Here is a 15,803-nt window from a genome sequence, read left to right as displayed (position 1 = left end):
TTTTTTCCCTTTGAATAAATGTCACTTTTTGAGGCAAAGAAGGAACCATGAACAATTTACCCTTTTCTTTGGGGTAGGCTCATGCCCCAGGCACTATCTCTTCTCCCAAAAACACTATTCCACTTCCCTAACCTAGTCAACCTCTAAACCCCAGAGACTGCCTGCTCCAGCCAAATTCCTCTGAAAATGACTCAAAGGGGCTATAATGTCACTCAACCTCATTTACTGGGCCAAGTCTGTAGGGAGAACCCCTGAGTTAGGTGGCCCAGGGGATTGTCCCCATGGGGGGGGGGAGCAGGGGAGAAAAAATAGTAGCCATTTTTATATTGTTTTGTATGGTATTTATTGATTCAGGAAACAAAATTCTGAATAAAATTACTTGGAAACAAACAAATAAAAAAAGGTTCCAAAGGACAAGACCAATGACACAATATACACTTGTTTAAAAAGTAACTTCTACAGTAATATACCTTTCCTTCAGAACTACTTGAAGAACTATATTCTTCAAGTCTCAAACACTTAATGAAAACATGCTTATTACTTACTAGTCAACCTAATACCAAATCTGAATCACTGAAATGAAGGTTGGATTTTGCAGTCTCAATATTTTCCACACCCATGTTAGTTGTGTTTCAAAATTAATTCTTTTATTTTCTGCAAAAATATAATTCTTGCCCTAACCGGTTTGGCTCAGTGGGTAGAGCGTCAGCCTACGGACTCAAGGGTCCCGGGTTCAATTCCGGTCAAGGGCATGTACCTTGGTTGGTGTGCAGGAGGCAGCTGATCGATGTTTCTCTTTCACTGATGTTTCTCTCTATCCCTCTCACTCCCTTTCTGTAAAAAAATCAATAAAAATATATTTTAAAAATATATATGTAATTCTTGGTTGAGGAAAATATGACTAAAGGTAATGACTTACCAAATAGTTATGTACCTGTGTCCAAAAATACTCAACTGGAGGATAGAAAATAATCTCTGCTTTATTTATTAATTTTTTTATTTTTGTTAATCCTCACCTGAGGATATTTTTCCATTGATTTTTAGAGAGAGTGGAAGGGAGGGGAAGAGACACAGAAATATCAATGTGAGAGAGACACATCGATTGGTTAACGCCTGCACACACTCAAAGGGGGCCAGGGGTAGAGCTTGCAACAGAGATATGTGACCTTAACCAGAACAGAACCTAAGACCCTTCAGTCGGCAGTCAGATGCTCTATCCACTGAGCCCAAAGATTAGCGCTAATCTTTGTTTTTCTGTGTGCAAATTTCCTTCAGCAGGTGAGAGATTAACTGGAAAATGGGAGGATCAACATTGCATACTTGGATAGCAAATTTTTAAAATAAAATCATGGACTCTGAAATTTCTAATTGTGTCCTTTAAATATACTTCAATAGTATAGGAATAATTATTTAACTTAGAGAGTAATGATTAATGGTTCACAGAGGAATTAATAAAGGACATGATTAAGTAAAGTTAGTTTATTTTACCTGCAGCTCCTGCAATATAAACTGAACGTAAATGCTGATAGTGAGACATATAAAGAAGAATTACTGGTAAATGTCAGAACATCATGCCTTCCAATCCATCTTCCATGAACTTCTTATAAAGTGCCATAAATTTGGCCACAAATGCTTCCAAGTGATAAATGGATTTACTACCCAGCTGCAGGCGATGTTCATAGTAAGCTGCCATCTGGGCCACTTCTCCTTTCAGTTGTCCATCACAATTATGTAAAAGTTCTGAGAGAAGGCCCTAAAGAAAGATAACTAGTAATTAAAAAATTATTTAAAAAGGATATTAGCCAAACAAGGTTTATTTCTCATTCAAAACAGAAGTAAATCTTAAGTTAAATATGTTCAGAACTACATGATGCATATTCTTCAAGTCTCAAACACTTAATGAAAGAAAACATGCTTCAAGTGAAACATGTTCTTTTGTGTGAAATCCTGAATTTTTTTATATGGACTGACAGTCTTCATCTAAAAGCAAAAAAAAAAAGTGTACTTTTCTATAATGTAAAAATGTGGCAATTATTTAGCACAATTCAATACTTAAATGTACGAGGATGCAAAGATATAAGTACAAAGATGCTTATTACAACATTAATCATAATAATCTATATGGCAACCTAAAGTTCCAACAATACAGATCACATTTAAAAAAATACAACTATAATATACAATGGAATCCCATTCATACATTAAAAAGAGTAAGGTAGCCCAGCCAGCATGGCTCAGTGGTTGAGAGTTGACCTATGACCCAGGAAATCACGGTTTGATTCCTGGTCAGGGCACATGCCCGGGTTGCGGGCTCAATCCCCAGTGTGGGCTATGCGGGAAGCAGCTGGTAAATGATTCTCTCTCATTATTGATGTTTCTATCACTCCCTCTCCCTTCCTCTTGGAAATCAATAATAAAAACATAATTTAAAAAAAGAGAGTAAGGTAAATATGGACTGTCATGAACCAACACCCATGTTACAATGTTGAATGAGAAACAGTGCAGAAGAGTGTCAAGGTTTGTGAAACTACACACACACACACACACACACACACACACACACACACACAATGGGCTTACAGACAGTCCTCGGGTTACGTCAGACTCAACATACGTCGTTTCGTGGTTACGTCACCATCTTCCATTTATTTATAAAAAAAGTTCCATTATTTCGACATATGTACATACCAGTGGCCTGGTGCACGAAATTCGTGCACGGTGGAGGGTGTGTTCCTCAGCCTGGCCTGCACCCTCGCCAATTTGGGACCCCTCGAAGGATGTCCTACTGCCAATTTATAGGGATCGGGCCTAAACCAGCAGTCGGACATCCCTCTCGCAATCCGGGACAACTGGCTCCTAACTGCTGACCTGCCTGCCTGCCTGCCTGAAAACCATTAAAGATGTCCCGGCCGCCGGGCTCTCCCCAAAAACCCCCCCCTCCCGGGGGCCTGCTGGCCCCCAAATCCTCCCCCCGCCAGCCTGATCACCCCAAACTGGCCCCCCCCGGCCTGCTCGCCCCTACCTTCCCTCCCCACTGGCCTGCTCATCCCCAACTGTCCCCCTCCTGGCCTGCTCACTCCAAACTGCCCCCCCCCCCGCTGTCCTGATCCCCTCCAACTGACCCCCACTGATGGACAGCTTGCCCCAACTGGACCCCCTGTGGTCTGCTTACCCCCAACGGCCCCGCCCCCACCAGCCTGATCACCCACAACTGCCCTCCCCTCTTGGCCTCTAACCGCCTCTACCTCGGCCCCGCCACCATGGCTTTGTCCAGAAGAACATCTGGAAGATCTCCTGGAAGGTCTCCAAGTCTAATTAGCATATTGCTCTTTTATTAGTATAGATATATTTGTCTGTAAATATGATTATGAATGCAGATATGAGTAGGACCAGGTAAAATTTTATAGAATGGGCCTTTTATTACAGATGGTTTGCCATGTATGCATTTTTTCTAAAGAAGTAAAAATTACTTTAAAAAATGTTTCAGGAAGACTTTGAGAAATTTACAGTATCTGCTTTTCTTCCAAGAAAGTTGTCACTTTTATGCCAGAGTGAGAATTATTTGTATGCTCTGTATGTCAGCATTGGGCCACTGTGACTGGGGGGCACTTAGCTTGACTTGAGAGTAATTATCTTGCTCACTGGCTGGGAGGGAGGGTGTGTGGCAGAGGAGATAAATACTCGGTTCTGGATTATTCATAGATTGCTGACTTTCTGGATTGCTTGTGCAAGCCTCTCCTTTTATTGATGTCCACCTTCTACCCTGGGAGAGAAATGAGATGAAACTCTCTTTCTTTTCATTGTAAAAAGCATTTGAATTCCTAAGGTGTGATAAGGCCACCCAGCCATCCACAGTCAAGGTACACATTTTCATGGAGGATGTTCCCACTCTTGAATAAATTAAAACAATTTTTTTCTTTTAATTTCAACTTTCTTCTATAACTGTTTCTTGTTACTTGAAAGCTAGTTTTTTTGAAACTACTTTCAAAGCTTTTCAAGCTGTGTATGTCCTTGGAATGAATTTATAAATAAGAATTGAGCCCAGCCGGTGTGACTCAGTGGTTTAGCATCGACCTATGAACCAGGAAGTCACAGTTTGATTCCAGGTCAGGCCACATGCCTGGGTTGTGGGCTTGATCCCCAGTACGGGGCGTGTAGGAGGCAGGCGATCAATGATTCTCTCTCATCACTGATGTTTCTATCTCTCTCCCTCTCCCTTCCGCTCTGAATCAGTAAGAATATATTTTAAAGAGAGAGAGAGAAGAGTATATATGTTTGTAAATTAGAAAACATATATTTGATGCTCTTAGAAAGTCTTATTTTCTTTCATTAAAACTTGTGCAGTATAGGGAACTCCATAGATTCTCTTAATTTGTAGAAAGTTAGAGGGAAAGGTACTAACTCAGAGTTCCTTGGGAAAATGTGTCGCTTATATATTTTTTTATGTTTATTTTTTTTAAATCAAAAACTGAAATATTTTCTATTCAGAAAATATATTTGCATCTAAATATCTTCTATAATTTTAACCCTTAAATATCAATTTAAATATTTTAAAAATGGTTGGGATGTTTGTTTTTTTAAATAAGTTAGGTTACTGGAGTTCTACATGTTACTGGATCACCTGGGGTAATTTTCTGGTTGGAAAATTAAGAATTATAGTCAGAGGGGAGGACATGGGAATTTTTAAAGAACATATTCAATTTACTTTAGAAGCCGAACCTCTCTTATCATGTGACTTCTTTTGTATGTTTGTTAAACTATATTATCACATAAGCATTGCTGCTATTGGGACAAACAGTGACAGTTGATTCGGGTCATTTGAATGTCCATTGTCTGTTTTAATTTGTATGTTCGTTTTGACTCTGTCATATGCTCAAACTTCAGTGGAAGTCATGAAACCTATTATTTTTGCCTGCTCCCTCCTTTACGTTGGAAATACTCTTTTTTACTCAGAGGGACCTTAACTTTGATGTAAGGGATTGTTTTCGTTGCCAACTTTTTTCTTCCTTGCCAAGTAAGAGAGTTGTTGTGAACTCTTCAGTGATGCCCTCCCCCAGATATTTGCAGATGTGGTTGAAAAGTCATTTCATCCCCGACCTTTGCATGTCAGGTGCTGGGGTGCTGGGGTGCTGGGGTGCTGGGGTGCCGGGGTGCCGCCTCGCCTGTGCCCCGACTCTCCGATCCCGATGCGGCTCTCTCTCCCTCCAATCGCAATGGCGACCACCGAACCGCAGGCCAGGCAGTACCCCCAGGCCCCCGGGGGTGCCGCCTGGCCTGAGCCCCGGCTCTCTCTCCCTCCAATCGCCATGCAATCACAGGGCCGCCTTTGCCCTGCCACCCGGCTCTTGCTTGCTGCCTAGGTTTCCGATCACTGTTCTTCAGTCCTTCCCCTTTCGCCTCCCATCATTGTGCCTACGTATGCAAATTAACCACCATCTTTGTTGGCAGTTAATTTGCATATCGCTCTAATTAGCCAATGAGAAGCGTAGCAGAGGTACGGTTAATTACCCTTTTTGTCTTTTATTAGATTAGATGTGCTTTATGTTTTTTATTATTTATTTACCACAAGTAAAAGTCAGGAATTGTTATCTTCCTTTAAAATTTTTTTTACTGTTTCACTTCATTACTGCTGTCTATGTGCTCTATGTGAGTGACGTAGGTGCTTATGTAGGTGGGTTCGACCTACGGTGAAAATCGTGTTATGTCTCGCAGTAGGAACGGATCTCCGAGGTAACCCGAGGACCTACTGTATTTCCATGTGAACAGAAAAGAGGTCTGTTGAAATTGGTTATCCTTATGGAAATGAAAGGGTAGACCTTCATTTTTTTTTTGTATAGTTGGGTCACTGAATTTTTTCATGTAAATATTACCATTTAAATACAAATAAACAACAACAAAAAACCCTGCATTTCCTAACAAATCAATCTAGCTAGGTAGGTAGCTGACAGACCAACTCTAAAGCTGTGCCTTACAATACATCATAATTCAGATTCTGCCTACACATTTAACCTCATTCCCCATGTTCACTGAATCTAGTAGTCTGAAATACTTGTTCCCCAGTCATTTACATGATTCCCTTCTTTTAATCCTTTAAGTCTCAGCTTAAGCATAACCTTCCTCAGAGAATCTATTGCTGACCTTCCATGGCTCCACTCTCCCTTATTTCACCTTGTTACTTCTTTCTTAACACTTAAAGCATTATGAAATCCTTTTGTTTCTTTACTTGTTTCTAATCTGACCCTACTAAAATGTAACTTCTCTGAAGGCAGGATCTTTCCTGTCTTCTTCATCATCCCCCTTATGATGCCTGACATACAGTAGATGCTCAAAAAATATCTGCTGAATTAATGAACTGGATAAGAAGTGAGTGTTATCTTATGATTGCAAATTTTATGCTTATAAAAGATTCAAGATGTGAAATCAGGTTACCTTCATTATTATTTCAGGAGGAATACAATGAGTTAAAAGCTCATAGAGTCTTCCACGAACTTCAAGGAGCCTACAAAAAACATAGTAATATTTGGTGATAAAAATAAGAGGTAATTTTTCCAAGTACCTACTGTGCTGTTTAACTTTATGAATTAAACAAACAATCCAATACAAACATTTTCTTAAATGGCTTATAATACTTAGTATACACATACAGAAGCTTTTTCTAATTTCAGTTCATTTTTTTTAAAGAAAATTTACAGAACTCTTTTAAAGTTAGACAAAACTTATATTCAGTATTATATTAAGATTTCATGAACAGTGAAGGTTGAGTTTATTTCACACCATGGACTTTAGCATACTTTCATGACACATCAAGTAATATGTTTATTTCCCTCCCCCCCCCCCCCCAAATAAATGATACCTAGAACAGCTAGAAAATAATCATAAAAAGATTAAAGAATCACTGGTCAGTTACACAAGTGAGCAAGGGATATAAAGATGATATCTACAATAATAAAAGCATAATATGCTAATTAGACCAGACAGCTGAACAACCTTCTGGACGTCCTTTTGGACAACCTCCTGACAAAGTTGTGGCGGGCGGGGGCCCAGGCAGAGGTGATTAGGGAAAATCAGGCATGCAGAGTGGTTAGGGCCAATCAGGCAGGCAGGCAGAGTGGTTAGGGGTGATGAGGCAGGCGGGCAGAGGCAGTTAGGGGTGATCAGCCAGGCAGGCAGGCGAGTGGTTTTGCACTCTACTGCCTAGAGTGCAAAAGCAATATGGCAAGGAAACAAAGATGTCCTGTCATTATAGGTAAGCATAAAAACAGGCTGCATAAGTCAACATGAGCATTTCCACCTCTGAGCCTTTAATTCTAGACCCCTCTCATAAAATTTCTCTCTTTCACAAAAGAGTAGAGAGAAATATACAAGGCATTTTAAGACAGTAAGGAAAACAATGATCATTAAAATTCTAAACACAAGAATCTTTATTTCTCTCTCTCTCTCTCTCTCTCTCTCTCTCTATATATATATATATATACACACACACACATACATACATATAAACTAGAGGCCCAGTGCACAAAATTTGTGCAGGGGGGGGGGGGTGCCCCTCAGCCCAGCCTGCACCCTAATCCGGGACCCTCGGGGGATGTTCGACTGCCGGTTTAGGCCCGAATCGGCAGTCGGACATCCCTCTCGCAATCCAGGACTGCTGGCTCCTAACCGCTCATCTGCCTGCCTGTCTGATCGCCCCTAACCACCTCTGCCTTGGCCCCCGTCACCGTGGCTTTGTCCGGAAGAAAGACCGGACGACTGAAAGATGTCCGGTCTACCTGGTCTAATTAGCATATTACCCTTTTATTAGCATAAATATATAATTTACCTACCCTAAAGGGAAAAAAAATGTTCTGAATCATCACTAAAATAATATCACAGATGTTCTATTATTTCAGATTAATCAGGAAAGTGATTTATGAAAGATTTCTTAAAAGTAGAAGTTCAAACCCCATCCTGGGAATCCAGGACTATGAAGCTGTGCCATAATAAAGCTTAATAAAAGTTGTTTTTGTTTTTAAATCCAGCATGTTTTTAAGCACTTGCTATGTGAAACATACTATAACTAATAATTTAAAAATCAGTCCTCACACCAGCTATGAGTGGGCATTATCTCCATCTATTTTTAGATGAAAAAAGTAAGACTCAGGTAGTTTAAGTCAACAAAGTTGACCACAGCAGAGCCTTGATTTAAGCACAGATCTCTCTTACTCCAAAGTCCATACCCTTCCAATGTCTGACAGGCATTTCTCTAACACAGGGTGGGGAACATCTGGCCCACAGGCCTTATTTGGTCGTGTCCTGCCAAGGCATTAGGGGTGAATTAAATGCTTGACCAAATATAGGTTAATTTTTAAGTTGATAATTTTACATGGCCCACAAATCATGTTAGAAGTATCCAAATGGCTCTTGGCAGAAAAAAGGTTCTCTACCCCTGCTCTAATCCCATACTCTATATGACGTTTACTGCAGTACACTATTAATTCCAAACACCACCACTCTGTTACTGAAAAAAACTTAATGGTCAGAGACGTTAAGCTTCCATCAAAACTCATGTGGTGGAGGTAGCCTTTTAATTCAAGTCTGATTCCAAAGCCCTTGATTATTCTTGGACATGGTAGTATATCTCAAAATTAAAACATGATCATTAAAGCATAATAATAATAAGTTCTACTACTATCATCAGTTTTTCTTTAAAATCACAACAAAAAGAAGGAAGTCATCTTCAGTGTGGAAATATTTTACAAAAGTAAAAGACTCACTAGACATGCTTTGTTTGAATTTTATCTTTAAAGGCTGACATTTCTTCAATTACTCAGCATTGTACAAAATGGATTGTACACTTTTTCCTAAAGTCAAGGTTTCTTTTCTGAAGAGACTATTTTATGATACTCGACACTTTTTGCAAACTATTCAACTAAAATAATTGAATGGGAATCCAAAGCAAACCCTGATGAAATACTAATACCCATTATATATGACTATACACCTCCACTAATCTAGATGATAGCCAAAGAGTACATGTTATAAAATCCTTTGAAGACTCTTTTATAAAAATTAAAATTCATCAGATATATCACCAAAGAGGAGGAACATGGCATATTATTCTCATGATTACGTTCAAATAAACCAGGGAAGCTTAAATTTCAGTGGTTGCACTCAATCTATTCTGTTTCCTAAAACAATCACTTACCTTCTATAAAATCTAAAGATGGTTTCTAGTTCTGACAAACAGTAAGAATAGGAGGCTGTGTCTTGGTGAGCCTAAGGAACAGTCTCCAGGATTGCCAAAGGGAGTGGATCTTAAACTTATCACTCTTGATTTGGAGAAGAGCATATTGCCCTTCTCAATCAAAGCTGTCATAAATCAAACAACTAGTGGTTGAAGCATTTTCAGTATGGCCACTACTGAGTAACAGGCACACAGAAATAAATGGAATCAACTGTGTATCGGTGTGTCACAATACACTTTCTAAATACTAACGGCATATGCACAATACTATTCTTAACAGAACTATATCATACCTAAAAATTAGTTGAAGTCTGACTCATAGTCTCGTGTCTTTCTAGCATATGAGGTGTCAATTATAAAGCTATATATTGTTCTTTTTTATATTAAAAAACTAGAAACATAAGTCATCTGAAATCCTAAAAGAAAAACTAAAAATTCCAAGATGTGTTTTAATTTATGTATAAGTTCCACATTTACATGTAAACAGCTTAATAAAAGCCATTATACCACACCAACTACAGTCAAATGTTGGTTCTCTCGAACATCTTCCAACTCAAACAATTTGGTTCTTGGCAAGTTGTTCATGGAAAAAATGTTTCAGGTGTCAAACAAAACTTCAGTTCTTGACCAACAACTCTTTCATGCTGACACCTGTATGATCAGACACTTGCCTCTCAGGCGACAAAGGAGATAATACATGAGTATGAGGCAATTTACTGCTAAACTCCGCGTTAACATCTCAGGAAATTGTGCTGTTAATATTTTCTTGTTTTTGTTGTTTTTGCCTTTGTTGCCGTCTACTATTATTAAATACATATAGTAAGACACCATGGGTCCTAAGGTTAGTGATAGCAGAAAGTGGAAACTAAAGTTGTGAGAATAAAAACTAGAGCTTAAAAAGATATAATTGCCAATCATAACAGAGGTGTTCACATGTCTGATCTGGCTATTGAGTATGGTAAGGGGAATGGACAATTAACACAATTTTAAAACATAAAGAGGCCATTAAGAGTGCTGACTTTGTTAAGTGAAAGTGCTCACGAAACAATTTTCACAGGCAATTGAGAAAGGTAAAAAAAGAAAGATTTGGGGGTCTGGAATGGATTAACTCAATTTACATTATTTCTAATGGGAAAAAATAATTAGGTTTTAAAACAAATTGCTTTTCGAATAGCCTTCTGGAACGAATTAAGTTCGAGAACCGAGATTCCACTGTATTCTAAATCATTAAATTTCCAAAATTTTATCCTCCCCCCCTTTTTTAAAGTTTAATCTTTAGATTCAATATTTAATTATAATTCTAAATTGCATGGTGCTAATAAAAATCCACTACCCTAAAACTAGAATAGCTGTACTACCTTGATGACCAAACTTTTACAGTCATCTTTTATACTGGTTACCTTTGTGGAGTCTGCTGACTGACAATAGCATTGGCAGTCTCCCTCAGATACACCTCCCAATCTGTTTCAGGGACTTCTTGATCTTCGGTAAAAGGATATCTATATGACAAAAAGAAAACACAAAAAACTAAATGGAAGCATGCTTATTATCCAAAATGTTTCTGGTGCTAACTGCCTCTTTAACTCACTGTTGAACTCGGCAGGCTTCACACATGAGTAGGGCTTTTCTGAGATTTCGGCAGGACTTCTCTGCAAGTCTACGAGCCAGCTGTGAAGGGAGATTCAGACCTTCCTTCTTGCACACAGTAGATAAAACATGGCAAATCTACAATAAAATAATATTTAAAAATGAGCAATCTGTCAAACAGTATATTGAAATAATTTCTGTTGATAACATCTTCATAGATCCCCACTTTTTTTGGTTACTATCCTACCCAAAGCCACATTCTCCTTCAGCAGGAAGCCGGGGATCTTGCCTAGCTACCAGGAAAAGGGAGCAGCTGGCCCTGCAACTGGGGAAAGACCTGGTCCCAAGTCCAAGCCTTCCAGACTCCTCAGGGCAGCAGAGAGGAGACACAGGGTCCCAAGTTGGTGGCAAAAACAGGGCTGCCAAGTTGAGCCACCTGGCCTGAATTCCACACAACTAAGAAGGCCTTATTTGCATGGACTAAGACAAGAATGGTGTCCATGAGAGTGGTGAAACTGGTAATCCTGCCTGCTTTATTAACCCTTTTAACTGTATTACTCCTAAAATTTGTACAACTGAGAGATAAAATAAAGGTATTTTACCACTTTGCAACTAATACAATGTCACATATTATCCATACTTTGCATAAAATTGCCCCAAATTACTAATGGCAGGAAAACTGCTTATTGTGAGAATTAAAAATTTTACTGATAGCTATTAAGAATATCACACACACACAGGGGTGGGCAAAAATAGGTTTACAGTTGTGAGTGACATTCTGAGTTAAGAAAGAAAGCTACTATAATAATTATCACCTGTATGTTTTTTCCCATACAAACAACTGTAAATCTACTTTGCCCATTCCTGTATATAATGTTCTTTCACCTAACTTTGGTCCCTTACCCAAACAGTTGGTATTCTCACATCATCTCCTGGCAAAACCTATTTCTTCCATACTCAAGTCTCCTCCAAAGCCAAATACATCAGGTTGAGGCAAAAGACACTAAATACCTAAACTCTCCATAGTTTAGTAAAATTCATAATATAGTGAAACCTCAGTTCTCAAACTAAATTCATTCAGGAAGACTGTTCAAGAAGCAATTTGCTCAAAAACTGAATCATTTTTTCCCATTAGAAAGAATGTAAATTGAATTTATTCATTCCAGTCCTCCAAACGAGTCCCTGTTTTAACCTTGTTTATATACAGTACATGTCTAATATACTGTTTACTCTATAAAGAAACACTTCTTTTGTTAAATTTATTAAACCACCTCCTACTAGCCTTAAATAAATCACTTTACCACTCACTCCAGGGGTGTCTTTCAGGAAGTCAACATGCAATGTCTTTGCTTTTTCACATATCACTGCCTTGGAAATGCAGTCACACATTAACTGATTTTTCTTTATCTAAATCAACAGTTTTTCTACCTCTTCAATTGCCTGTGACCACTGTTTCTTTCACACCCTTAGGAACATTAGCACTCTTGATGGCCTCTTTATGTTTTAAAGTTGTATTAATCATACATTTTACCAGCAACAAAAACAAAAAGATAAAATACTATATAATAAAGGGGTAGTATGCAAATTGACCATCACGCCCTCACACAAGATGGCCGCCCCCATGTGGTCAAAAATGGCCACAAGATGGGTGGCAGGGGAGGGTAGTTGTGGGCAATAAGGCCAGCAGCGGAGGGCAGTTCGGAGCGACCAGGCCGGCAGGGGAGGGCAGTTGGAGGTGACCAGGTCAGCAGGAGAGGGCAGTTGTGGGGAACCAGGCCTACAGGGGAGGGCAGTTGGGGGTGACCAGGCCTGCAGGGGAGGGCAGTTAGGGGTGATCAGGCCGGCAGGGGAGGGCAGTTGGGGGCGACTAAGCCGGCAGGGGTGGGAAGTTAGGGGCGACCAGGCCAGCGTGGGAGGGCAGTTGGGGTCAATCGGGCTGGCAGGGGAGCAGTTAGGCATTGATCAGGTTGGCAGGGGAGTGGTTAGGGGATGATCAGGCTGGCAGGCAGAAGTGGTTAGGGGCAATCAGGCAGGCAGGCGAGCAGTTGGGAGCCAGTGTCCTAGATTGTGAGAGGGATGTCCGACTGCTGGTTTAGGCCCGATCCCGCAGGGACACTTCCTACCACCCCCCAAGTGCACGAATTTCATGCACCAGGCCTCTAGTAAATAAATAAAACCACAAAAATATTCACAGCACAATTTCCTGAAATGTTAACAATGTGAGGTTTAGGGGTAAACTGACTAGCATTCTCTCCTTTGTTTATGGCTTTTTCTCGTGCTGAGGCATCAGCATGAAAGGGTTGTTCAACAACTGAGACTTTTTTTAAAGGACAACTTGGTTGAGAACCCAACTGTTAGAAATAGGAGACATTTGAGAACGGAGGTTTGACTGTACCTACTCATTTAAGGTAAACGATCATTTAAAGCAAAGAACACTTTTCCTATATTGGTATCTACTACTACTGGTATTTACTACTATATATATTGGTTTTTGCATCTACTAATGATTAGCATCCAGACCACAGATGTTCCTGAATTACTGACACATTTCACTGCAAGTGAAAACAAATAACTTGACTTACATCCTCAATGCTGGGAGCAGGAACACGAATTGCCAGACATCGACTACGAATAGGTGGTATCACTTTAGATGTAGAATTGCAACACAAGATCAATCTGCAGGTAGACATATACTTTTCCATGGTTCTACGCAAGGCATGTTGAGCATCTCTGGTGAGTTTGTCAACCTCTGTCAACAAAACCACTGAGAGGAGAAACAAAACAAACTTTAACTTGCATAACTATATGCTTCTCCCTCTTCATTATTCAGCATGAAATCTTAAATAATAATCCTGATATATATTACTCTTCCCTTTGACAAGGACATATTGAAGTTACAGGTACAGTAAAAATAACTTAATTTTTATTTTCAAAATTCTATAAGACTAAGAAATTCTAGGCTAAATGAAGTTAAAGAGGTTAACTTACTATAGAATTCATTATAGCCTTTATAATATTTACTAGACGCCTGGTGCACGAGATTCATGCACTGGGTCGGGGGGAGGGTCCTTCAGCCCAGCCTGCACTCTCTTGCAGTCCGGGACCCCTTGCTGCTTACCACCTGCCTGCAGCGGAGGTGGGAGAGGCTCCCGCCACTACCGCTGTGCTCACCAACTGTGACCCTAGCTTCTGGCTGAGCGGCGCTCCCCCTGTGGAAGCACACTGACCACCAGGGGGCAGCTCCTGCGTTGAGCGTCTGTCCCCTGGTGAACAGTGTGCGTCATAGTGACCAGTCATTCCGCCGTTAGGTCGATTTGCATATTATGCTTTTATTATATAGGATATGCACTAAAAAGAGAATCACCAAAACAAGGATGTATGGTGCTACATTTTCAAAAAATATTTTACTATCTCAGTAGCACATGACTGTGGAACATCTTTTAATCAGGGGTGGGGAACATCCAGCCCACAGGCCATATAAGGCCCATGAAATAATTTTGTCTGGCTCTGCCAAGGCATTAGGAGTGAGTTAATTAACTGTCTGACAAATATAGCAGGCTAATTTTAAGGTAATAATTTTGTATGGCCCACAAATGATGTTATAAATATGCAAATGGACTTTAGCAGAAAAAAGATTCCCACTGCTGTCTTAAATCATAGCATTCTAAGGAATATACTTTGGAAAACAACTGCCACAGAGATGTAGCAAACAAGGCATAAAGACATCTGGTTACTTGTATAGTAAGTAAGTTTCTACCTGGCCATAATTAGTCTTAAGACTAGGCCTTAAATATTTTCAAGAATAATATGTAGGTACAGACTGAATCCAACTGCTGTATTATTCATTATACCAATTTCTGTCTAGCAGATAGCAGCATTCCAATCTCTCTGATATAAATAGACAGGACTAAATATTCCAAGACCAAAGACCCATGGACAACATTTATACCAAAACATAGTAACAAGCTTTACCTAAGAACCCCAAATACTAGAAAGTGAAAATACTGGTAAACGACTATGCATGGGATGAAGTGGCTAGGATTTAGTAGGTTTCTGACAGTCTTTAGGGCAGGAGAACCCTAAATCACCCACAAGAAAACTCTAGAAAGCATCAAGGGCTAAGATGAGAACAGAATCCATAGGGCTGAGCTCATGGCTGAGAACAATGGAACGTTGATGCAATACGGTTTGACAGAGCACTAGACTGAAAATAACAAAAAATGGAGTGCCCCTCTAAGACAATGTTTCACAATGAGGAGAAATTCTGGACAGAGAATCCAAACTGAACAGAATAGGAAAAAGAGAGAAAAAGATTGATCCAAAAATATGACTAAAATAGAACCAAACAAAGTAGCAAAATCCAACAGATACAAAAAATAAATCTGGTAGTCAGAAAATAGAAGCATATCTATAAAATTAAAACATGACCAAGTGAGTTTTACTCTAGAAATGCAATGCAGTTTCATTAGGAGATCCAGTAATATAATCCTACATAATAAAAGCCGAATACGCTAAGTGTCCAGTTGAACTGTTGGCTGTTGAACGAATCAAAGCATAATATGTTAATGCCGCTCAACTGCTCGCTATGACGTGCACTGACCACCAGAGGGCAGACGCTCCAACCAGTAGGTTAGCTTGCTGCTGGGTTATGGCCAATAGAGACTGAGAAGATGGGCCAGACACGCCCTGGAGCCCTCCCATGGTCCCTTCCCAGCTGGCCAACCTTCCATGTCCCTCCCCGGCCCCGATCATGCACCAGTGGGGTCCCTTGGGCTGGCCTGTGCCCTCTCGTAATCTGGGACCCCTCGAGGGATGTCAGAGAGCCGGTTTCGGCCCAATCCTGCAGGCCAGGCTGATGGACCCCACTGGTGCATGAATTCGTGCACTGGGCCTCTAGAGTGTGTGTGTGTGTGTGTGTGTGTGTGTGTGTGTGTGTATAAAATATGTATACATATGTGTGTATATATATATATATATATATATATGTATATAT

At 39.9% G+C, this 15,803-nt stretch overlaps 1 protein-coding gene across 1 annotated transcript in view; it reads right to left on the bottom strand.

Moving 5' to 3' along the window:
- Window positions 1-324: 324 nt before the first annotated feature.
- The window catches only part of RFC3 (replication factor C subunit 3), a 33,154-nt gene continuing 17,675 nt past the window's right edge, over window positions 325-15,803 (bottom strand). The window contains exons 5-9 of the mRNA XM_006083613.3: window positions 13,393-13,574; window positions 10,812-10,948; window positions 10,624-10,722; window positions 6,430-6,499; window positions 325-1,753 (exon numbers count right to left, since the gene is read on the bottom strand). Coding sequence (XP_006083675.1) covers window positions 1,562-1,753; window positions 6,430-6,499; window positions 10,624-10,722; window positions 10,812-10,948; window positions 13,393-13,574 — 680 coding nt within the window. The 3' untranslated portion in view covers window positions 325-1,561. The remainder of the gene's footprint in view (window positions 1,754-6,429; window positions 6,500-10,623; window positions 10,723-10,811; window positions 10,949-13,392; window positions 13,575-15,803) is intronic.

Source organism: Myotis lucifugus, unplaced genomic scaffold (assembly GCF_000147115.1).
Source record: "Myotis lucifugus unplaced genomic scaffold, Myoluc2.0 scaffold_7, whole genome shotgun sequence".
Lineage (NCBI taxonomy): Eukaryota > Metazoa > Chordata > Mammalia > Chiroptera > Vespertilionidae > Myotis > Myotis lucifugus.
This window is presented reverse-complemented; position numbering and strand designations above follow the sequence as displayed.